This window comes from Lupinus angustifolius, unplaced genomic scaffold (assembly GCF_001865875.1).
Source record: "Lupinus angustifolius cultivar Tanjil unplaced genomic scaffold, LupAngTanjil_v1.0 Scaffold_9_22, whole genome shotgun sequence".
Classification (NCBI taxonomy): domain Eukaryota; kingdom Viridiplantae; phylum Streptophyta; class Magnoliopsida; order Fabales; family Fabaceae; genus Lupinus; species Lupinus angustifolius.
This window is the reverse complement of record NW_017718123.1, coordinates 13268-39312: the sequence shown is the minus strand read 5'-3', so window position 1 is coordinate 39312 and position 26045 is coordinate 13268. Positions and strand designations below refer to the sequence as shown.

Genomic DNA, 26045 nt, shown 5'->3' with positions numbered 1-26045 from the left:
AATGCTGTATTCAGTACTCTTGCAGCACAATATATTTTTCCACTAAAGATTATGAGTTGCAATTACAATATCTCACCCCGAGATCTCTATCTACCTTACACACTCATTAATCCTTATTCACTTTTAGAAAACACATTTCCAAGTGATTCTAATCCCCTTTCTTATCACACCTCGTGAAAGAAAGTATTCTGCAATAATAATGAAGAATGTTCAACAATGGCATAATTGCCTTTACAAGTATGAAAGTAATGTAACTTGCAATTTAATCAAATCTTTTGTATACTTAGTAATAATGACCTTTATAATTTTGTAAACTTGAAACACTTTCACTTTTAAGCAACTTCATAAAAATCAACTTTGGAAGTTTAAGAATTTGTTGTCAAAAGTGCAGAAAATAATTTCAGAATGTGCATAAGAGCTTTTGAAATTTGTATGAGAGTTGTGTATATGTTGTGTGTAATGATTGTGAAAGGGTAGAAATTTATTGGAATGAAACCATGTCTTTTGGGTTGAAACTCATTCACTTTAAATTTGAAAATCTGATGCAACAACTCTTAGCAATCGATTTGATTAGCAAGAGTATTCTCTTACCAATAAGTGTTGTTTTTAGGAATCAAATCATCTACCTTATGAATTTAGTGGGCCTTACACTACAAGACCAATACTTTATTGGTACATAGATTTATTTCCTATGTTTTATACTTTTCATATTATTTTCTATTGCTCTTTGCTAGTATTAAAAAAATAAAAATTGAAAATAGACATTAATATTTTTTCAATTTCTAAACAGGAATAACATTCAAGTCTTCATATGCTATAACTTTTAGATTTAACTTTGCCTCTAGTGACATTTTTAGATGCCAAGGAATGAAGAACATATATACCTTTCTCTTCCTCCACATTCTCCTTTTTTTATATGACCCTAAGATTGATTTTGACTTTTTTATAAATCATTTTCATATTTCTAAGCATATTAGTTAAATTTGTTATTAAAATCTTCCTATTTATCTCTATATTTTTTGTGGCCAACAAATTATTAATATTAGAAGAGAATGAGTGATGAATAATTATTCCTACAATGTCAATATCTCATGCAAAGCAATTATTTCTATTATTTGAAAGATATATTATTTAAGGATGTATAGAAAAATATATCTTCCAAATAATAGAAATAAATCTTTAATTTATTAGTTATTTTCATACAATGATTATTAGCTAAAACATAATCAAATAAATTACATTTAATTATACTATATTTGAATGCTTAAAATATATTCAAATATTTATACACAATGAAAATTAATCTAAAGGAAAACATAAGCATTCAAGAGATATGCTAAAAAAATCCTTATGACTTTATATGATACTTATAAATGTAATCACAAAAAATATGATGCAAAAAGAAGTCATTATATTTATAATTTTATATAGAGAATATAGAGGTGAGATATTATCCAATACAATTTGAATTTTATTTATTGAGTTATTTTAGAATCAAATACTTTCTATAATCACACTTCAACAAATCAATGTTTATACAAATGCATATATAAATGTTAATATTGTACATATACCCTCAAAGACTAATGTCAATATTGCAACTATGCGCAAAAAAATATAATGGTTAATACATGATTTATTGACGTTATAAAATATATATATTATTTGTGCATTATGCATAAACAAAGAAGCGACCCGTGCTAGTGCACGGATACGCTGCTAGTTGTAGATATACACTTAATTATAGAGACATTAAATTAAAATAACCATATTGACCATTTTCCAAAAAATACAACCGGATCGTATAAAAAGGATTAGATTAGAATAATTGCTATATATGCACCTTGAGATAAAGATTATGAGTATCTAATTTTTTGGGCAGATTATTTCTTAAGAGGTGAGATGGTTTAGTGTGGATAAAATTTTGATCCCATATATCACATAAAATCATGTTCAATAATAACAATTGTTGGAAGGGCAATTGCAATATATTGTGTTTTTCTTCCTCTTTCTAGTTTCAAGAGCACCTAAATAGATTTTGCCTATATTAACAAAATAATTCTAATATGCATACAGATTTTCTACATTTACTTTCATGTATTTACTCTTCTCATTGCACTCGTTAACAACCCAACAATATTAAAAAAAAATTACACTTAAGGATGACAATAAGTTTGAATGAGTTCGGACAGTGTATTACTCAGATCCGCCCTATTACTTCATTTTTGGATTCAAACACATTCCAAACTCGTACTGATATTTGTTGGGTTTACTTCCTATGGGTCCTTGGGTACGTATGGATTGGTAGATACCACAAATTCAAAAAACATTAAAAATAATTGCAAGTAATTTATGTAATTATATGTTTGTTTCATACAATCTTATATCTTATTTAGGTAACCAACAACAGAAAAAATTATAAAACATTTAAAATTTTAAACACATTTTAAATTAATTATTTCAACATTATGATATAAAATTGATTTAGTAATAATTGTTCAAATAACAAATATTAGATTATACATATCAATTAACAATATCACATTACTAATTAACAATATAACATTAGTGTCTAACAATCACATTTATGAAGTAACAATATATCATTAGGAATTATATATATATATATATATATATATTTATATTCATGAAAGAATAATGAGTCAGGTAATCATATGTCTGAATACCTTATTGCTCATATCTAGACCCATCTAACAATAAATCTTAAAATCTTAGTTTTCAGTTATCTGCTGGTCTAAAAATATAGACTCAGAGTCGATTGATTACAAGTATTTTTTGTGAATATCTATAAGTCCGGATAGTTATTGCCATCCTTACCTATACTCCTTTTTAAAGACCATTTTGGAATATTAGTCTGGATTCATTTTCTAGGATCATTTTCAAAGTGGTGTGCATATTCTTTTTTAATAAAATAGTCTCACATTAATTCATTAGAATGATAAAGTCATTACAGAATTGAGTGGAAAGAGAAGTTGAAAGTGTCTTATTAATAACAATTTTGGAATATACATTTGATTACTGACAACTTTAATGACGTTGCCTTAGTCTTTTCTATCGTAAACTTGCACTTTCACAAGAATTAAAATATTCATTAATATGATTAGTTTCATTAAATGTGTTAATAATTATGTATATTTTTTACAAAATCTTTCTTCACTAATATGACTCATTCATTTTTATTTACACTGCATGCTAATTAATGAAGATATCTTAATGACAATATATAATAAAAGTGTAATATCCATGCTTATCAATGTAAATTTTTATTCACAGCAAATACATCATCCACTAATAATAATTTGTATTACAGTTCTTGAAGAGTTCATGATGATAAAACATAAATAATAGATGATGTAATAACAATATATAAAACTCATATTATTATTGTATACATTTTTCCCCCTCATAAAATAATTAATCTACATAGAAATAGTCCTATAAAAAACCAGAGCTAATTTTTCAAATAATTCTTATAAAAACAAGAGTTAATATTTATTCAAAATACTGCTAAAAAAACATGGATGAGTGTGTGTATATAATTATATATAAATAAGTTTAAAATTTATACCTTGTTGATATAAAGTTTTTTATACTGTCAGCACATCATCCATTATTAATTTATATTACTTTTATTTAAGAGTTAATAATACTTAACATATGAATAATAAATGATTTACTGACAACGTAAAAAAACACTTATATTATATTATATGTATATATATATTAACCATTTTCCACATACAAACATACCTTTTTAGAAAAGTCTAATGATTTAGTATGTATATATTGATAATGTAAATCTTTTTTACATTATCTCAAATTAAATCATTTATTATTCATATATTAATTATCATTGATTCTCAAATAAAATTAACATAAATTAACGATGGATCATTGACCATGTAATTTCTTTTATATTGACAGCGCATAATTTTTTTTTTTTTAAAAATGCTTACTATATCTAAAATTATGAAATATCTTACAACTTATCCACATTCATGCAAAGACAGTATTTATACAGAAGAATATTGTAATAGTCACTGATTAAAAAACAAATTGTTTTAATATTTGTCGCCTTTCTTCATAGCTCCCCTTTCGTTGTTTCTTCCTCATCTTCCAAAACCACACCTACTCTAACCCATTCAACCCTTTTTCTTCACTAACCCAATTTCCCTCTCTTCTTTCTCAATCTTCCCCTTTTTTCTTCTCCCCTTTCAAACCTCATAATCACAGTTACAATGCCCACGTGGTGGAGTAAAAAACCCAGCAACAGCACCAAAACCCAACAACAAACCCAACCAAAGAGTGTTCTCAACTTTAACTTCATTAATAGCAACAAGTCACCGATCAAAAAGGTGACGAAAAACGGTGAAAAACCAAAGAGTTTTGATGAGGTTACCGGCGCCGCCTTTATCTCCCGGAATTCTCCTAGAGCTAGCAAGGATTTCACTTCCTACGGTGGTGCCGGTGGAGAAACTGATGGTGGTGATAAGATTGGACTCCCTTTACCGCGCCCTTCTGTTTCTTCTAGCTTTAGCAATGAACAAGGGCTTGTTTTTGGATCCGGTTCATTTTCTGGTGGTTCTAGTGTTAGTTCCAATGGCTCCATTGATGATCACTCTATATCTCCAATTAACGCCACAAGGTTGGACTTGGATTTAAATCAATTTACACTTTTTTGGGTCTTTTTGGTTTCCTAATTTGGGATCAAGTTTGTAAATTTGTGCTTATGGTGAACATAATTTGATAGATTGATAAATTTTGTATTCAAATCGATTTACCTTTTTTTTGGTTTTTGTTTTCTGTTTTGGGTTTAGCTAAAGTTTGTAACTTTTTACTTAATTTGATGAATTCATCGTTTCCCCCCCTTTTGGAGAGCTTTTACAGCTTATACTAATCATTCATCACATAAAGTTTTTTTTTTTCCTTTGGGTGTGGTATAATTTTGGACCATGCTTGCTTAGTTGTTACTACCCTTTTTACATGGTGTTAGACTTTTTTGTACAGTTTTCTTCTTCCCTTTCTCCCTTCTCCCTTCTCTCTTAATTTCAACTCTCCATTCTCTTTTTTGTTAACCAGCTCTTTTGTGAAAAGGTTCTGTATCTCTCTCTTCAGCTTAGATGATGGTTTCTGTTATGTGAAAAATGAATGATTTATAATTTCTGATCTTAGTATTCTTTTAGTATAATTGCAGATTTGGAGTTCTCCTTTTTAAAGTGTTGTTCCAGATTTCCTCCATGGATTTATTTGGGGGTAATGAAGATCTATATCTTGATAGAAAATCTTGTCAACACTAGATTCTATCCCCTTTTCCTTAGGAAGTTAACCACCTTCAGGCTTCTTAGTCATTCCAATTAATTCAGTTGACAATTACTGGAAATACATTCCGGCTCTTTACATGTTTTTTGATAATAATGATAATGAATTCAAATATACATGCCAGAACTAGATGTTTGTAGTTATAAAACATGGGAGGATGATAAGTGGTACTATTAACATGTACACTTATTTTAGCATTTACAATGTGAGGAAAAGAAATATAGAGAACATGAACTGTTAAGTTTGTTTATAAGAGTTTTTCAGTTTGTTACAACTACTGCTAAACTAATAAACTTCATTTCTGTATGCTAGAGGGAAAGTTGAAATGAAGTTCAATGTAAGGTCAAAAAGTCCAGGTCCTGGGTCAAGAGGGCCCACCAGCCCTACTTCACCTCTTCATCCAAAGTTGAATGCTCTGAATCTTGACTCCTCTACTGGCAAGCAAGAAGATGTAAGGAATCAATCTCATCCATTGCCTCTTCCTCCAAGCTCTCCTACAAGTCCGTCTTCTCTATCAAACACACGAGCAAATGGACAGCTAGAGAACAATATCAGTAACCGGGGCAAGTGGAAGAAAGGAAAGCTTCTAGGACGGGGAACTTTTGGACATGTTTACCAAGGATTCCATAGGTATTGTGTTGTTTTTTTCCTTCCAATGAAGGAAATATGCTATATATAATCTTTCGGGTTAGCCTTCAACAACTTTGTATCATGTATAGTTGTCACTCCTTGAATATTGTAAGGCAGAATGTGTGGCCTTTTCTGTCTGGTGATTGTAATGTATAAGAAAATCTCTAGGTTGCAAAATAAATATTTCAATGCCAGATGTTATTGGCAATAATGAAATTTTGATGTTAAAATATGGCAATGTTTACAGAATGATATCATCTACCTTCTTTCAGAACGTGCACTCTTCTCAAATGCCCATAGTATTATGGACAAATTATTGAAACTGTAGATATTCTGCTTCCTATGTTTGTTTTGCCTCTCTAAAATGCTTGTATTGCAACTTTAATAGTGAAAGTGGACAAATGTGTGCGATAAAAGAAGTTAGGGCTGTCTGCGACGACCAATCTTCAAAAGAGTGCCTCAAACAACTTAATCAGGTAGTTCTATTATTATTTTTGTATACTTATGTATTATGTTTTAAACTTTTGACACATAATGTACCTTTTCTGCAGTTCTTCTATTACTGTTGCATTGTAGTTTGCTTTTATATGTATGATTATCATTTGATTCTATATAAATCTATAACATGTTCTCCGAATGATTGCAGGAGATACATTTGCTTAGTCAGCTTTCACATCCAAATATTGTTCAATACTATGGGAGTGACTTGGTATGACTGAATTATTCTGAGTTTAGAATCCTGTATGCCATGTTTTTGTGTGTGTGTGTTGAGTCTATACACATATATATGGATACTGCTGTTATTGCAAAACTCTTCTGATGGATGTGTTTATGAACTGACATGACGAGATATCAACTTATTTCGCCATAAAAAACAGATTCACCCTAATCTGTTTTTTTCACCTCTTGATTGGTTCACACTTAGTCTTGACTCTTTGCCTTGTTCATAAAAATCACTAACGCTACATATATATAGGGGGCATATCTAGAGTGAGAGGATAGTTATTTTGAGAGCCTGAGAGGTGGGAGGAGTAGATCTATAGGGGACATAGCTGTTATGGAAATTGAAATTTTGATGAATGAGATCCATTTATCAGCGTGTTTAATTGTATACAACATGTTTGCAGGGAGAAGAATCACTTTCAGTTTATTTGGAATTTGTATCTGGTGGTTCTATTCATAAACTACTTAACGAATATGGACCCTTTGGGGAGCCCGTTATTCAAAATTATACCAGGCAGATTGTCTCCGGACTTTCTTATCTTCACGGAAGAAATACAGTACATAGGTAATTTGGTTTTTCTTACTCTATTTATAACATGAAATTTCTGTTTCTTCACATCTTTAAATTAATTTTTTGTTTTTATTTTCACAGGGATATCAAAGGTGCAAACATACTAGTTGATCCTAATGGTGAAATTAAGCTGGCAGACTTTGGAATGGCTAAACATGTAAGTGTATTATATATTCATATACTGTAAAGAATGGTTATATAAAGGCTTTGTTGTTGTTGTATACTGTTAAAAAATGATTTGCGTCCAGCTCAGTTCAGAAGCAAATAATACTTTATTGTTTCTGGTACAATAGAAGTTAGACAATGCACAGTTTGTAAAATTTATGAACAGTAGATACTTAAAATGCTTCATTAGCTAAAGGTTAAAATTTGTAGTTCTACTGATATCTCATGCCTAGTGACTCTCACATCCATTGCACTCTTTCATCCTTACCATAATTTTTTTTAATAATTTAGTGCTTTATGACATAATAGTGTACTCATTCGAATCGAATAAAATCTAATTATAATTTTCTAGTTTACTTTATTTCCAATTTATGATGAAGATTGTCTTTGAATTTTGATTGTTCTGAACCAGATAAATTCTTCTACCTCAGTGCTTTCTTTCAAAGGAAGTCCATACTGGATGGCACCTGAGGTAAAAAAGATTCTTCCCCCTTCAGATCCTTAAATTTATTTCAAAACAAGCACATCCTTCTCCTCCCCCTCTCTCACATATGTTTTCTTTCTTAGGTTGTGATGAATACACACGGCTATAGGCTTCCTGTTGATATATGGAGCTTGGGATGCACAATTCTTGAAATGGCAACGTCGAATCCTCCTTGGAGTCAGTATGAAGGGGTGAGATATTGGATACTGAGAACTAACCCTTTGTCTGCATATTTGTTATGATCCTGTTTGAAGAGAATGGAGGAACTAAATTGTTTTTTATAATGTTGGATTCAACAGGTAGCTGCAATATTTAAAATTGGTAACAGCAAAGATATGCCTGAAATTCCTGAGCATCTCTCAAACGATGCGAAGAATTTCATTAAGCTATGCTTACTAAGAGATCCATCAGCTCGTCCAACTGCTCAAATGCTACTAGACCACCCCTTTATTCGAGACCAGTCAGCAACAAAATCTGTAAATGTCAGCTTAACGAGAGATGCTTTCCCTTACATGTTTGATGGAAGCCAGACGCCGGTATTATTCTATTCTTTGATTCTTTTTGTTTTCTTTGAGAAGCTAGCCAATTACATGCTAGGCCCAAGTTCCAATACATGGTAACTCCACTATAAAGCATGTTCCATTCTTAAATTAACATGTTGTAATTGATCCCTCGTTTTGCCTTTGGTCATTGTTGAACGTGTACACATTCACTGGTGAAGTTTGAATGGCAAGAATACGAGAGAAATTGATTTTGGAAAACAGGTTAACTGGGAAACCGTAACATAGTTTGGGTGATAACTGATAAGGAAAATGCATTACTGTATGATGGTAGATGACTAGGTGACTTCATGGAGGATTTGATGCTGCCATAGGAATTGAGCATAAGATATTATATTTTTCGAAGTCACGACTCCAATGCACATATTCCTTGCACTGAATGATGTGATTTCTTAAGTGTCTGATAATCTTTTATGTCGACCAATGTTGTCTTTGGGCTAACTTTCTTATTGTTTGGATCCATTTGCAGCCAGTTTTAGAGCATCAGTCCAATTCCAACAGAACAAACAGTAATTTAATCAACGGAGACTATGCAACAAAGCAAGTTGTTGGATCGTCACGTGCAGTAAGGAGCCCAAGGTAAAATACCTGACATTCCATAAGGCATGAATTATATGTATCTCGTTATATATGCTTCATCTTCTGTATAATTTGGACTGACATACTATCATAAATCCATTGTTCAGAGATAACACAAGAATGATCACATCTTTACCAGTGTCTCCCTGTTCAAGCCCATTGCTACAATATGGATCGTCAAACACAAGCTGTTTCCTTTCTCCCCATCCTTCATACACAATGATGGGACAGAATAACCTCAATTCATATCCATTAAGATCGAATGCCACATTCACCCTTGATTCTTGGCAGGAAAAATCTCTATATGGAGCTCACACCCCACCTGGCGGATCCCCAAGAACGAGACTCATTTGAGTTTGCGATTGTAAATACCACTGAAATCCACCTTTTCTTGGTTTCCCCACCTTGCACTTCAGCCTATGATTGAAAGGGAAGGAAGAGAAACGGAAGGCTTGTGAGCCATGAAATATACTAGTGAGATGATCCAAAGTCTTCCATTTCATTTCTTTCCATTCTAAAACTCAACTCACAAACAAACCCTAAAAGCAAAAACTCGTAATTCTTTTTAATACATGGGTATGAGAACAAGACAATTGTAAAAGAGAGGGGATATGAGCTCTCAATGCATGCATTGGAATGGGGAGACCTATGATGTTTGTAGCAATTTTAGTAGTGTAAATGCAAGGTGTTTACTGTGTTTGTAGTGATGTTTATGCTGTATATTATGTTAGTTTTATGGAAGAGGGGGAAAAGTAAATTTTCATGCACATTCTTTTTCTTTTTAACTTGTAGTATCTTGTACAAGAGCTTAATGAAAAAGAGCATAATGTCACAAATGCCCAAAATATTTGGAAGCAATTCATATTACGATTATTTTCATAGTAACTTTCCACTTTTTATTATTTGAAATCTGAGTGGATATGCACAAGTGTTGCCTAATTTATACTTAATTTTACTGGGACATGCCAAAGTGTATGTGCTCTAGATGCAGTGCAAAGCTGCAAACTTTACTCTTTCATTACTCTACCTATGACTGGTTCAAAATTGCAAACTGCAAATTACTTACAATAATAATAAGGGTTCTACCAATGGTGAGCAGGACAAAATATCGATTAAGACAAATTAAGATGTCTAAAAAATATCTTTCACAATAATCGAGTAAGAAAGAAAATATGTGTTTATTGTAGAAGTATTACATAATTAAACTCTTATCAAGAATTAATATTCATTCTTACTTTGTCTTTATAATTTGTTTAGAAATACTGACCCGAGAACAGAATTTACATACTCGATGTTCCATTCTGCATTCTTGTAACACACATTGACGTAGTAAACGCTATTGTATGACTATAGTAGTCTATCACAAAAGTATTAAATAAAGGAATAAGATTCCTGTAATTAGATATGGTTTGGTTTGACTTGCATACTATATATCATTCCACTTTCAAATACGAAATATAAATTAACTGAAAGTTTCGCAGTGGGAAAAAATACATACTCAAATGACATTTATATTCGTATTAGGTCCATCATATCCTTTTCCATGTCATACTAAAATAGCTATTACCTAAGTATCTCAAATTAAGTTATTAATCTTTTACTTATATAAAAAATTCCAATGCTCTCTCCCACTACTATTTTAAAGGAAAGTTATGAGACTCTGAAGTTTAAATCCTTTAGTATTTAAAAATATAATTTTTAAAAAGAGATCAGTATTCTACTTTAAAAAATGTATACTCCGATTACATGTAGTCGACCCACCTACACGAAATGATTGTTGTAGTAACTTTTAGTTATCTTGCTGTTGTTTCCATGCTGTCTGTAAAGTGTAGACTTAATCTGTGATAAGCTGCTCAAATTCATTTATTTGATACAAATTGATTATACAACCTTCTTTCTGATGGAAGAATAAGTTAACACAGCACCTGTCCTCTGAATCACTTTTTTGAGAAAATTTTGAAGCACTTTTGAGTAGAAGCTAATTAGTTAAGCTAAACAGACCAAAATATTAATACAAGGCCTTGTTCAGTTTATTTTATTTTCCAGCAACAAAACAACAATATACATGTTTAAGTTTTTATGGATACCTATGCAGAGACATAAGAGAAAGTATGCCCTAGAGTGTTTTAAATTACGGTTACGGTTGCGGTCTCGATTACGGTCATGGTTATGGTTATTGTGGCTGTTGCGGTGTAAATTATTTTATGAGTAAAAAAATATTTTTGAAATCGATGCAAATGCGGCTCTGTGGTTGCATTGCAGCTTGATGTGACCCAAATGTTGTCCAACGGAATTGTATTGTAGTCGGTACCACACAACAATTACGGTGTAACGTGGTTGCCCGTCCGCAATTACTACCTGGTAATCTCCTGCCGAAATTCTAGAATCAAAAGTGGTGAAACTGAAAAGGGAAAAAGGGACGATTATTTTGTTTAATGCATCTCATGTTTTAAAATCTTCTCCACATTTTCATTAAAAAAATTCCCTTAATGTCAGAACACAAGGAATCTGTCTGATTTCTTTATTCTCTAAGTTTTTGTCAATAACATGTTCTTTCAGTTTATAATCTTAATGCCAGCTGCAACTTTTGCAATAAAAAGAAATTTCGTTTACAGATTATGAAAATAGATGATTGAAATATTGGAAGAGAGGTTCATGTATAACAACCAAATCTTTATCTCATTAGGTGAGGTGATTGGCTAGTTAATTCTGGTATTATGATGTAGAAGAGTTACTCAAATCTTGTATTTTGGATTTTTGGTTCCTTATATTCAAATAATGTTTTTTAACCTTTTGTTGGTTTTGAACCAAGCTATCTTACCTTCTTCCATCAAATGGATCTACCTTGTATTTTATCAATTGGAATAATCTATTAAACAAGAGGAGATTTCATATTTTAAGGAGAGTTCAATACAAATTATTTCAATAATATTGACTTTTATTCAGCCAACTAAGATGACAAACTTTCCAGTATTTAATTATCATTCCATCAATAAGCAGGGTATTATTCTTATGAAGATAGAATATGCACTAAGGGTGCTGACTCATATAACTTGCTGGCTGCTACAACTGAAAGTGATGCATGTCAATATCATAAAGATGGAAAAAAAAATTCTCTTCATTAATAAAAAGACAAATATTTAATTTTACTTGTATTTTTAATAACAAAAGTGTTATTCCATTATATATAAAAGAATAAAAATGTTTTAACATATCATATATTTTTTTATTTTTTGTAACATTTATTTCTCTCTATTAATAAAGAAGATCCTTACTTTTATTTATTGCCAAACAAATCTTACACTTGAAGCATAATTGAAACAGTAGGAGAAGTCCAATGACATATAATTCATTTGAAAATTCTGGTTTATGTTTTCATGTGCACTAAGTTAGTGGATTCTTCCTTATATTTCTGGTATTTTTCAATAGTGATATTGTTTGTTTTCTTTTTTGGTTCATGAAAAATATATTTCGGGTCAAACATCATACAATTCTCAAGTGGCAACTAAAGTTACATTATTTTCTATTCCTTTTTCAAAGGATTCTTTTATTCATAATTGAGGAATTATATTGAGACTATTCCTCATACAAAAATTGAGGTTATTTTTCTAATGTCAAATAGTGAATTAATATTATTTTTTTATAAAATACTCTATTACCACTTTCTTGTTTTTTCTCATAACAACGTGTCACATTGGCAATATAATCAAATATTGGTTGTCACATCATTTTTTATTATTACAACTGAAAAATTATTGTTACAACTCAACAACTCCATAAGTAGTTTTCTAATTTCTCATTAAAAATCAAAAACACTTTTCTTTCATGTGTATGATATAATTCTTACAGGGTTGTGGTTGGTTTAGATTGGTCATTAGGTATAAATCATCAACCATATGAGTAACATGTGGCGAGTTCAGTTAATTTACATTAACACATCTTGTGAAATCCAATTCATATTTTAAAATATTATATTTTATTCAGTTTGGATTGATTTTTTATGAAAGATTGATATTATTATATATTAACAAAAAATATGACTAAAATATTAAGTTTTTTTAAATGACAAGTATACAGGTACATAAATAATTAGGATAACTTTAGTAACAAAATAAAGAGAAGAAAATAAAATTTAAAATAATAGCATAATAAAAATAAACACATTGGAGCAACAAAACAGTAACACTCCAACACGCCACAGCACACCACAGCTAATAGCACAACCGGATCACCTACAACATAATTTTAACATAGGTTTAGTTTGGATTGATCAAGTCCACAACTTTGGAATTGGATAAATTGATTTTTAAAAAATAATTGTGTTGATTCAACCAAATCCAACTAGATTCAATTTTTGTGGTTTCAGTTTTCTAGATTGATTTTCATTTTAACACTCTTAATATCTTTCATTCGTGCAAGCAGAACTTAAGAAATTATACTTTTTTTATTAACTTAAGATACTGGTAAATTAGTAAGAAAAAAAATGTATGTAATAAAAATATATAAGTTTATATATTGTTAAGACATCCACCATTTATACTTAATCATTATTGTTTTTCAAAGAAACTAAGAAAGTAATATAAATAAATAATATCTTTACATTAACCCTAGATTATCTAATACTACTCACCTGAGAAATAAATCTAGAAAACTGTGCTGTTTGAAATAAATGTTTTAACACTCACCTGAGAACTGTATCTTTGACATGAAGTGTTCAAGAGAAATGGAAAAGGACAAAGCCAAACAACAAATTCACATGTTTTGAACTTCTTTTTCAATCAAACACAGCGAACTTCCCACTTTCCATTCTAGAACAATCCCTTTTCTTCTTTCATCACATAACTACTTTTCTGGGTTTATTCTCATTCACGCTCTGAAATTTCTCATCCCCTTTCACCTGATTCTCAATTTCCATGATTATTATATCAAACCCTTGATGGGTTCTTCTCTTCGATCAATAACACACATGGGTTTCTGAAAAGTCTTCACCTTTCTCTCTGGTTTCACTGAACTAGTCGATCTTAAGCTTCATAGTTTCAAAACGCTGTGCTGTGCTGTGCAACTATTCAAGCTTCGTTTTTTCTTTGTTCTCTGTGAATTCAGCTATACCTGAGTTCACATAGAAAATAGAAATGAAGCCTTCTTCTATTAATGACATGGAAAATGGAAAGTTGGATAAGAATAGAGAGAAGATTCAAAAAAGTAATAGCAACAGGGTAGTTAAAATTCATAATCAAGCCTTATTGTCTGGACTTGCATATTGCATTTCCTCTTGTAGCATGATATTAGTCAACAAGTTTGTACTTTCCAGCTATGATTTTAATGCTGGGATATCATTGATGTTGTACCAGGTAATTGATTTCCCGTTTCCTTAAAAAAAAATCCCCTTTAGTGTGTTTTATTCTCTACATGTAGAACCTTGGTAGCATTTAACAAAATTGCTTGAACAAGATAGAACAAAACATATATGGTTTGATTGGCTCCTTAAATCTGTTTAACCCTTTCATGTGTTTTGTTCTCTACCTGTAGAACCTTCTGTAGAAGACAGACATGTCTGAACAGGACATAGTAGATCATGAGTAGTTTGTTTTATGTGCTTCACAAATAGAATATAGAATAGATACGGGGTTAAAATTTGGTTTCATCAGGAAGGGTGGAAATGGTTTTAAATCGGGGTCTACAGCTGCAATTGCAGCAGCTTTATTGAGGTTTTGGAAGTTTCCATAACCACATCCTGACCCCACGACCACTTTTTCCTGCATTTGTCCACAATTATGGTAAAAACAATGTAACTATAACCGCAATTTAAAACCGTAGGAACCAAATAAAATAGAATATCTTGTTCTGTCAGCGTGCCAAATGCTACCTTCTAGTGTAATGATGTAAATGTTGCTCATGCTGGATTCTGACACTTGTGTGTAATTGCAGAATTTGATTTCAGTGTGTATTGTTTCTATATTGAGCCTTTCGGGTTTAATTTCAACTGAACCACTGACATGGAGATTGATTAAAGTCTGGTTGCCTGTGAATGTTATATTTGTTGGAATGCTCATTACAAGCATGTTTAGGTATGTAGTTTTCAATTTTGTGGTTATTATGCTTTCCGGCTCTCTTTCATTAGAATATATCAATCTTTTTCCAATACTTTGTTGTTAGACACGGAATTGCATCAAATTAAATACAGCAAAATAACTGATTATTTTGCCAAAATGTGCTTAGAGAGATTTTGTTTGTGAAAGTTATCTGGTGTGATCCTGAGATGAGAACAGGATGCAGATATTCATAGAAAAACTATTTTTATTTGGGGAGTGTCATAATCCTAAAAATGTTATATTTTAATTGTCAAACATGTGATCTATACATTAACTATCTATGGCTGGTCAGTTTATGGACTGAAAATAACAATAGTGTAGTTTTCTACTCTCCTTTTCACCCTTGCTTGCATTATTTTGCTTACCATGATTTGAATTATATGCAGTTTGAAATACATTAATGTAGCTATGGTGACAGTCCTAAAGAACGTCACTAATGTCATAACTGCCCTTGGTGAAATGTACTTGTTCCAGAAGCACCACGACAGCAAAGTGTGGACTGCTCTGTTTCTAATGGTACGTTGAACAACTTAACATGTGCAACCTGCAATCAGTTGGATATCACTTATCGGCTATTTGCAGCTATGATTTTTATGTAGAATATTAATTTACATATTAGTGTTATATCTTTTCAAGTTCTGTTTTGTTGCTTGCATCCTACAACCGTTACTGTTGTCAATATATTGTTCCTTTGTAGTTGTTAAAGGGTGTAGTCACTATGGGGAAGATGTTATCACTCTAATCATAACAAAAATGTTCGTGCATTATTGATCAGCTATTTATGTGTCCTACTTTTAAGGGAACACAAATGATGTCAGCAGCGGGGCGGGTGTTAGAGTTAAGGATGGTGACAAGTGTCCCATATCTAGAATACTTTTAAGGTCTTTATGCTGATGCTTGATATGCATATATTGTTGGTGGCTTGTATGTTTCAATTCATATTTATTGTAGGCATTTTTTACTTTGTCGTACCCTTGTCACTGTATACTGTTGTGATCTTGAATCTGTGCATCAGTTGGATCCTTGCTTTAAGGACCAATGGACCATCATTAGTTTCCTTTTTCTCTTGCAGATTATTTCAGCAATAACTGGAGGGATTACTGATCTCGCTTTTAATGCAACTGGCTATGCTTGGCAGACACTAAATTGTTTCTTAACTGCATCATATTCTGTGAGTATTGATGTTTTACTTCATTAATATAAGTTTCATTCTCTTCTAATTCCTGTTTCGTTACCTTTCTACTACTGCCTGGATGCTTATCAACTGAAATTTCAACACAATGCTGCGAGACATAACATTGTTTAAAAAACATTTAGTTTTTTAATTCTGTTCACTGTGCTGTTTTGCATGTATATCTTGTAATCAGTGACTTCATTGTTGGGGCATTGATATTGATAGTTTGGTGATTTTAATTGTACATCACATAAAATTAATCATGTATTTGTCTTGTTATGGTCTATTACTTAATGTTCATTGTAATGTTCTCAAGACAATTAATTGAAGGAAAATTATGTGAATTGATGCAGTTCAGTGTTGAAGTGAACTGGCCAGTTTATTCAATCACTATATTTTACTTAAACAAACCATTCATCATCTATTTGTGGTGAGAATAGATTCAATGCATTTTGGTTTGACGTTTTACTTTCTTGGGAGGGGTTTCAAGATTCATAGTACTTTATTACTGCACTCTTCCATTCTAAACAGTAAGCAGAGTTTTAGTTTGATTGTGGTTTAAAAGGATAATTGTGGCTATTAGCTTTTAGTCAAGTTTGCTGATCAGTTGGTTTATATTTCATTGCTGCAGCTGACCTTGCGAAGGGTTATGGATACTGCAAAGCAAGTTACCAAATCTGGAAATTTAAATGAGTTTTCAATGGTCTTGTTAAACAATGCCCTTTCTCTGCCTTTGGGAATTTTCCTGGTCGTTATTTTCAACGAGGTGGATTATCTCTTAAGAACGTGAGTATCCTCCCACATTTTGTGAATGGAGCCAATATTTTGTGCTTTGTATGACTTCATCTACTGAACAGGCTATGTATTCTCATAGGTTAAAACACATCCTCTAGAGGACATCATAACTTTACCTTCGGCTCTGTCTTTCTTTATACAAATACAGAGTTCTGGAATCTCCAGAAAGATTTTTTTTATGTCATGAGTTGTTAAGGTTATGCTGATGACAGAAGTAAAATGCCATTCACTCTGTTTCTCTTCGGCGAATGTTATTAAATATAATATAATTTATGTATTCCAATTGACAGGCCACTTCTGAGATTGCCTAGCTTTTGGATGGTGATGACTTTCAGTGGATTTTTGGGCCTAGCAATCAGTTTCACATCCATGTGGTTTCTTCATCAGACAGGGGCTACAACTTATAGGTATCATTAGAAGCACCGATTGTTGACAAACAAAATCCAAATTCATTTTTGATTTCAGATATGTAAAAGCAGTAAATTTTCAAATTGGGCTTCTACTTCATAAACAATTATCAGGCGTAAATGAGCTAGGTTATAAGTAAGGCTGGCTGATGTTGCCGATCCTGGCAGGTCATGTTGAGAGTGTCTTAACTGTGAAGTAGTTTTATATGTTATTGATAATAGCCACGTCTCTAAGTTTGGCTTTAGATTAGTACCTCTACAGGTCTAGGGTCCTATGGATTAGTGTTGGCAGGATCTTATGTGAAGCAGACAAGTCATGCGTCCCTGGTTATTATGAGATGACTTCTTAATGATGCATTCACCGTAGTTACAACTTATAGCTCAGTCTCAAATTAGTTAGGGATTATCGTTGGAACAATTTTAATATCAAATCTTTATTTTGATCTGCAATTGCATGCTATATCAGAAAAATGTCACTGTTTTAATTAATTAGTTTTTGACGCATCTAATCTCTAGTTTTTATCTGCAGCCTCGTAGGTTCTCTGAATAAGATCCCACTTTCAGTTGCTGGCATCTTTCTCTTTAAAGTTCCAACTAGTCTGCAGAACTCTGCTAGCATTTTCTTCGGTTAGTTATTTACATTCCTCAATCGAAAAGTTGTATCATTATCATTATTATAGAGTGCAGTAGCACAAGTTTGTGTTACATTTTGTTTCACCACTTAAGATATGATTGCAATTTGCAGGTCTTCTGGCAGGAGTGTTTTTTGCTAGAGCCAAAATCCGGGAGAAATCTCAATCCTGACGAGCAGTAAATGCCTACTATTTCTTTACATAGGAACCTTCCCCATCTATGAAATTTGATTTTCTTGGTGAAGTTCAATCCATGTCTGTCTCTCAGACTTGATTGGATTTGCTAATTCTTGTACATTTTAAATATGCATTTTGGGGGAGTTACTAGGGGTTGGTTCATTATTACTTCTAGTCATTGCAGGAATTTCTTTTATTGAGAATGTGGAGTGAAGTTTTTATTCCACTTTCACTTTGAGGATCTGCTTGGATTGCATGGAACTAACCTTTTTTTGGTTTGATTTTGTATCTTGTGACTTATTTGGCCCCCATGTAGATTAGAGTTTTGTAATATGAAAATACTTGTGGAAATGGAATTGTTGATCTTGCATTTTGTGGAATGTGACATGGTTTCTCTACTTCCATCTTAAAAAACAGATTTTTTTGACTCATTTATTTTCATGCATCAAGTTGTTAATGTGTGCAATTGAGCCTTTGTGCAACAACTTATGAGTGTAGTGTAAAAATTTATATACAGTCAATGATAATATAAATGAATGATGGATGATTCAGTTGATAATGTAAAAAACTCTTATATTGTTAGTGTATATATTTTTTCTCTAAAGTTATTTGTATGTAGTGGGCTTCAAATCTTAGAAACATTTTCTTGCATTTTTTCTAGTGATGACAGTTTGAGGATATCCGGTCAATGATCAAAAGAAAATCAACGCAATTTTTGTTATTCTGTTACACATCACTACATATCTCTACAATTCTGAATTAACCATCCATTTACGTCTAGGACCATTTTTTTTCTTACACATTTTTTTAACCACATTTACTCTTCGATATCATATAGGCTAAAATAATTGTCTTTTATCTTATTTTCACCATGGTCTTAAAAAAAAGAAAACTAATTTAGTCTTCTCTGTTTTGTTTATAATATTTTCTAATTAACTCCAATTATTTAAATATAAACATTGTACTCTATGATAGAAAGGTGTACCGAATGTACCCAAAAAAGAAAAGTGTACCGGGATCTAATTACAAAATTATCTACAAGATTTTTATTTACTGCAAGTCTTATTTGAATTGAAAAAGATATTAGACTTACTTGGTCATGTACAATAAAAGAAATGAATATAATATTTTATTCAATGTAAAAATTTATACACAATATAAATCAATAACATGTTATTCACTGCTATTACTTTTATTTTAGTAAAAGTCAGTAATAATTAAAAATAAAATAAAAATATAATCTTTCCTCTAATTTTTTTATAATAAAATGTACTTTCATCTGCAAATCTTTGAATACATTCATCTTTCGTTTTTTATCAATTGATAGAGAGATTTATAATGACGTTATTCAGTCTTTAATTAATTAAGATAGCGAAGGAGTAGAATCGTGTAGGCAGATTGTAGTGACTATGGAACACAACAACAACAATCCGAATCCAAATCGAAACCCTAACCCGATTCGGAACCCGCTGTCATCATCGGTGCCCGTTTGGCCAACGATCGATGGAGCATTGGGACTGACGGAGGAAGATTCAGTGAGCTACGCTCGCAACTTCTACAACTTCGGATTCGCCCTTCTTCCTCTTCTTTGGGCCGTCAATTGCTTCTACTTCTGGCCCGTTCTCCGTCACTCCCGTTCTTTCCCTCGTATTCGCCCTTGTATGTATTCATCTCTCTCTCTCTCTCTTCACTTTAATCATTAATGCATTATATATATTTGATTCATCACTGTGACATTCATCATAATTCTATTTCGTAAATTGGTACTATTATTATTATTAGTAGTGGTGGTGGTGGTGGTGGTGTCAATGATGATGTATTGTTTCGGACTTCAGAATTGTATTTTGTTAGGGCTTTGGTATAATGGTAAGGTTGTTAAGTTCAGGGACTCTGCTTGTGGGGTAAGGCAAGGCTGTGGGTGATTAGTAGGTGGGAGCCTCATACACTGCTACACTTTTTTAATTGTTTCTTTCTTGTAGCCGAATGAATGCGTGTGTTTTGTTGACAACTTGACCTTTAGAAGTGGGATTTGTTTGTTCATAAAAGTGTTTGATTTTTATGATACTTGTTACCATAGTTACTAGGAATGCTACATGGATACAGTGTGCAGCTCATTTGGTTTCGTTGCTGGTTGTTTTTTATTTTATATTCTTACTATTATTATAAGAGTATCATTATTGTGAATTTAACGAGCATGTACAGTTGGTACAGAGTATGTATGGTTAACGAGCGGATCTAGTAAGTATGCTTGCTAGCATAATTAGATTGTGGTTAGTGCTAGTTAGCTTAGTTTGTGAAGTTAACACATGATTGGCTTGGTATATATATTTATCAGTTATCACTATTAAATTAAATCTCAGTTGGTTTTGCACTTGTACCCTTGTTCAGGCAAAGTAGAGTTGTTTGTGGTTGAGCATACAGAGATAGTCTTGCAAAAGCATTTAGTTGGAGTTGTCTTGCATTGTAGTTCATGTGAAGAACTAAGATGGTTTTCAGCCTTAATAATAACATGATATTAGTGGCCTGTTGCCAAATATATAGTTTTTATTATAAAAATAATATAAAACCTTTCCCTTTCGTTAAATTAATGCAAGAAGCTAAGACAAGTCAAACAATGGTATAATGATGTTTTAACAATGATCTCTCAAATCGACTTTAATGTTTTTTGGGATATCTTTGTTAAGATATATGGCTCTTATGTTTTCTTGCTTGCCAAGCTTTACAATCTTCTTGCCATGTTTAGCTTCCTTTCTTCACTAGGAAGCATTCTAAGTTTGTTGAAATAGCTACATGGTGTTGTAGCATTTACCCATATACAAGCAACAATGTAAATGAGAAATATCAATGAGAAACACAAGTTAGTGGGTTTTGAGTGAGTGATTTTGGTAGGAATTGTTGTTCCATTTGAGAGAATATTTGTGAGAGAAAATATTATTCCTTGTCCTCATTTACTATAAGAGAATTTGTTGTATTCTCCCTTTTAGATAGTGGAACATTGCACGGGATCACTTGTTATTTTTTACCTCTTACAATGCGGGGTTCTTTTCCATGTAATCTTGTGTGTTCATTCTTCTTGTTTCTCTTTTATTTCCGATTAATCCTATCTTGTGCTTCTGCATAGCGCTTATACCATAACAAGTAGTATCAGAGCTTTTTATTCATTTGATAATTTCAAAATGTCTACTAAATTTGACATCGAGAAGTTTGATGGCAAAATTAGATTTTCTATTTGGTGAGTACAAATGAGGGTCGTTCTTACATAGAATGGATTAAAGAAAGCTTTAGATAAGAAGTCGAAGAAACCAACTTCCATGACCAATAAGCGTGTTTGATGAAAATACACTTTCATCAATCCAACTTCGCTTATTCTTGGATGTTCTCCATGAAGTAGCCAATGAAGCAACTATTGTGGCATTATGGATAAAGTTAGAAACTTTATGTATGACCAAGAGCCTCATAAACAAGTTTCATTTCAAAGAACGGTTATGTACAATCCAAATGGTCAAACATACTCTTATTCAATTCTCATCTACATGAGTTTAGCTCTATTACTACGGAACTGTGAAATATTGATATTAAAATTAAGGTTAGCTCTACTAAATCTCATCGTGATGAGTTTAGCTCTACCAAATCTCATCTTGATGAGTTTAGCTCTACCAAATCTCATCTTGATGAGTTTAGCTCCTTTTCATCCAACCTGTCCCATTTCTAATCGGTCATGGAAGTTTGTTTCTTCGACCTCTCATCTAAAGCTTTCTTTAATCAGCCCTGGGTAAGAACGGCCCTCATTTGGACTTGCCATATGGGTAATGACAAGTTCTTTAAGTAGTAAACTGTGTATGTGCAGCAAATTTTTAATCTTCAAGTGTGTAGCTTATCTTGATCTCCTCCTGTAATTTGGTTTTTTGGAATGTAAAGCAGCAAAGTTAGTTGATTAAGAATCATTGTGCAAGCTGATGAGAATGTTATATTTAGCATTTATACACTAAAAATAAATCTATTTTGCATTGTGCTCCACATTTGTCAGATAAGAAATATCATGCTTTTTTTAAACCATATGTACAATTCTTTCACCATGCCTTTTTTATAAGCATGGCATCATGCTCTTTGTAGAGGATAAATATCCTTCTCGTATATATTAATTATGGCTTATTATGCATTTTTTTTCCTGCTGTTTTCTGCAGTTTGTTTTTTCTGTTTCTTTTTTTTCTGCTGTTTGCTGCAGATCGTGTTTCTCTGCTGGTTGTTGTTCTTGATGGGTTAGCACCCCCTGTGCTTTTAAATTTTAATCCAATCTTTGCTTATAAAAAATTTATGGCTTATTATGCATTATTTGCTTCAAGTGTTGCCTGTTTTTAATGTTTAGCGTTTATCTGTTCGCCAATTATTTTATTTTTACCATAAAGGGCATTGGGAGGAGGCATGAGATTGAAACTAATATATTGAGTATTGGGACCTTATGCCCTTTTTTATGTCTGAAGTTGATAAATGGTAAGTGGCTTCGTGTTATTAATTGGTTACAAGTACATCAGATTGAGAAAGATGCATAGCTTTATGGAGTTGTTTTTATGATTGGACTGTTGAATCCATTGACATTTATTTAGTTAATATAAGGAATCTCTTTAATATTTTGAGTCATTCTTTCCTCCATCTGATTTAATTCGTTGGACATCTTTGCATGCAGATGTTGTCGGATCAGCAATTGGTCTTACTGTGTTCACAGCTCTTCTCTGTTCCTGGGCGCTAACGTTTTCCCTTGGAGGGGAACGCCTCTTTGGGCCTGTTTGGGATCAATTAGTTATGTACAATCTTGCTGATAAGCTAGGCTTAACAACCTGGAGCTAGTTGTATGGCACCACCTGAGCTTTGACCATGATACAATAAATATTTTGATCCTGTAATTACCTTTTATCTTCTTTCATCGCCTGTGAATTTATGCATATTACTAATACATGTGTCAATGAATATATTTATGATAGAGCTTTATAGTGTCATTCAATCTATGTAGCCGATCTTACTTAGTGGAGTGGGATAACAGCTTGGCTGTTCATGTCCTCTATACCTCTTTTTCTTCTTTTTGTTTGTATATATAATGCACAAGCAGTAATTAGTTTCTACAGTCATTATATCATTATTCCCAATCTTTCTTGTAGGTATGCATGCTTACAGAACTTTAATAAGAGAGTATAAGGGAAGCAGGGATTGAGCACTAAGCATGAATCAGCAAATTATAATTCACGAGTTAATTTGTCTTCAATATGGAGTTGGAGATTATAGGTCCTTCGCAGTACCTATGCTATTGATAATTCTCATACAAGTTTTCTGTAGTTTCTGGATTAATAGTTGAGAAAAAAATTTATACACTGACAGAGTGAATGAGTTTTATACATTATTGCTCCATTATTTATTAATCATATTTAATTATCATTGATTTTTTTTTAAAAAGTAATTCAAACGAATAGTGAATTACACAATGATTGTGTATAAATTCTTACATAGACATTACATATATATTCCACTCTTAATTTATTCACATTTTTCTTTAAAAATTGTTAGACTGTGTTACCTATAACTTTCTATCTTATGTTGACTAAGGAACAATGGTCATATGTTACAAATTTACAATACTGGAGAGTGAAGATTTACTATGCAAATCGTATTGGCTCCTTGGTATTACTTAAAAATGAAAGGATCATGTACTTTATAAATCAAAATGAGCTGGGCAGCTAAATTAAAGGCTTACCAATCAAATATAATTTGAGTTTAAAATCTGTCAGCACATCATCCACCATTGATTTATATTACTTTTGTTTGAGAGTCTATGGTGGTTAATAAATCAATCAATGGTGGATGATTGACTGACAGTGTAAAAAACATTTATGCTATTAGTGTATACATATTAAATCCATATAATTTTACCATGTTTGGAATATACAATGTTAGTTACCTAGCTGTGAAAAAGAATTTCCAAATTAAATTACACGGTTTCTTCATTCATGTGCCCATTAAGAAAAACTACTGATTACTCTATTCAGCGGAATAACAAACCCACACTTTGACCAAAAAAAGACATTTTTCTAAGAAAGTTCACACATTTATTCATTTGTCAGGGCTTTCTTTAGCTATATTTATTTATAGGTATCTTGTAGGACTGATATTAATCACTATCTCTACTTGAGATTAGGTGCGTTACTCTAGAGTTTGAAGGAGATTTTGAAAGCATGAGTAATGAAAGGTATAACACATAAGAAATCTGTACAATAATTGAAAGGTAAATTTCATATGTAATTCCGATTGAGAAAAAAATATATGCATCAATAGTGTACGAGTTTTTTATACTATCAATATGTTATTTATCATTCATTTTTAATCATCATTGATTCTTGAATAAAAGTAATCTAAATGAATGATTGATGATGTATCATATATAAATCTTTACACTGTATAAATATACACTCATTCAGATTTCTCAATAAACCTTATACAAGTTATACTAACCACCTGGTAAAATGTTGTACTAGAAACTTTGGATCATCAAACACAGGCACAAAGAAAAAAAACGTTTGTGTTGGAACATACCACTTTAGATGGTTTGTATCTTCCTCTCTCTTTAATTTGGCTATGGAAAATGCTTATTTTCACCACACTCATGTCCCACATCTCTTACATTACAGATAAGTGGCATAATCATAATACAAGGGTAAGGAAAATGAAACGGGATACATTATAATTAATTGATAAAAAATTACATAAATATAAGGGGATGTCTATGTAACTATGTGTCTAATGTATTATTTAGTTAGATATTTCAAAACTATATTTATTCCTTTTAACTTTAAGATACGCAAAGTATACATTAAGATGTTTAATTTATTTTTTGGTTTGCAACAAAGAGTTTCTCTAATCGATAATCAAAATTTAATTTTTTTAGACGTAACGTTTGTCAATGTGATTTTTATCTCTACTAATAATTTTCTACACACACGTGGCATATATTGAATTCATAATTTTATGCTAAATAGGATTTATTTCAATCCTTGATAAATATGAGTTATGAGTTACTGGTTCCACATCACAAATGATGTAAAAAATATGGTTTGTTAGAGTAGTAAGGTAAGAAATGGCTTTTTACAATAAAATAAGAAATAAGACATGATATACAACGTTTTTTCATGATGTAGGATGAAAATTTATAAATATAAAAAGGAAATTAACCTTTTGAAAATACTAGCTTGATAATTTAATCACCTAAATGTAGGTAGCTGAGTTAGTGAGTTTGATCCAATTGGAAACTCTCACTTTCTTGTAAAATTATGATCATAATAAAGTATCTCTTCATATCGGGTAAGGGTTAATATATGATTTGTTGGAATGGATTAAGACTTGTCATAATCCGATCCTAAATGTTGGTTGAATTATTTTTTTGAACCTGGATTCGGATCTAGCCCTGAAGTTAACCTAACCCTAAATATCGACATGCTCGACCTTTAAATTTGAACCTGATCCTAGACCCGATTAAATATAATGCATACTCATTTTAGATAAAATCTTTCTAATATTATTTATTATTATGAATATGTAATTTGACATATAAATGATATATGTATATATGATGAAAAAATTAGAGAATCAATGATACTTTCGACAGAAAAAGGTGACACTACTCTGTACACATTTGAATAGAGACATATACAAACATGATGAATGAACGACCAT

The 26045-nt window shown here is 31.7% G+C and overlaps 1 protein-coding gene and 1 pseudogene across 1 annotated transcript; both read left to right on the top strand.

Moving 5' to 3' along the window:
• The first annotated feature begins 4079 nt into the window (after positions 1–4079).
• LOC109337627 (mitogen-activated protein kinase kinase kinase YODA-like) lies at positions 4080–9819 on the top strand. The gene is made up of 11 exons (XM_019574639.1): positions 4080–4666; positions 5653–5970; positions 6359–6446; positions 6617–6679; positions 7098–7258; positions 7346–7421; positions 7842–7901; positions 7997–8104; positions 8213–8449; positions 8943–9052; positions 9160–9819. The coding sequence occupies exons 1-11, from the start codon at positions 4260–4262 to the stop codon at positions 9404–9406; spliced, it is 1875 nt and encodes a 624-aa protein (XP_019430184.1). The 5' UTR covers positions 4080–4259; the 3' UTR covers positions 9407–9819.
• A 3919-nt stretch (positions 9820–13738) lies between these two features.
• LOC109337626 lies at positions 13739–23280 on the top strand (annotated as a pseudogene).
• The last annotated feature ends 2765 nt before the right edge of the window (positions 23281–26045 follow it).

What these genes read in the sequence shown, in the direction of transcription:
- LOC109337627 (XM_019574639.1), top strand. Translation starts at nt 4,260, where the DNA reads ATGCCCACGTGGTGGAGTAAAAAACCCAGCAACAGCACCAAAACCCAA. An exon ending in TCTCCAATTAACGCCACAAG is followed by an intron (nt 4,667 to 5,652) that starts GTTGGACTTGGA and finishes TCTGTATGCTAG; the next exon opens with AGGGAAAGTTGAAATGAAGT. An exon ending in TTGATGGAAGCCAGACGCCG is followed by an intron (nt 8,450 to 8,942) that starts GTATTATTCTAT and finishes ATCCATTTGCAG; the next exon opens with CCAGTTTTAGAGCATCAGTC.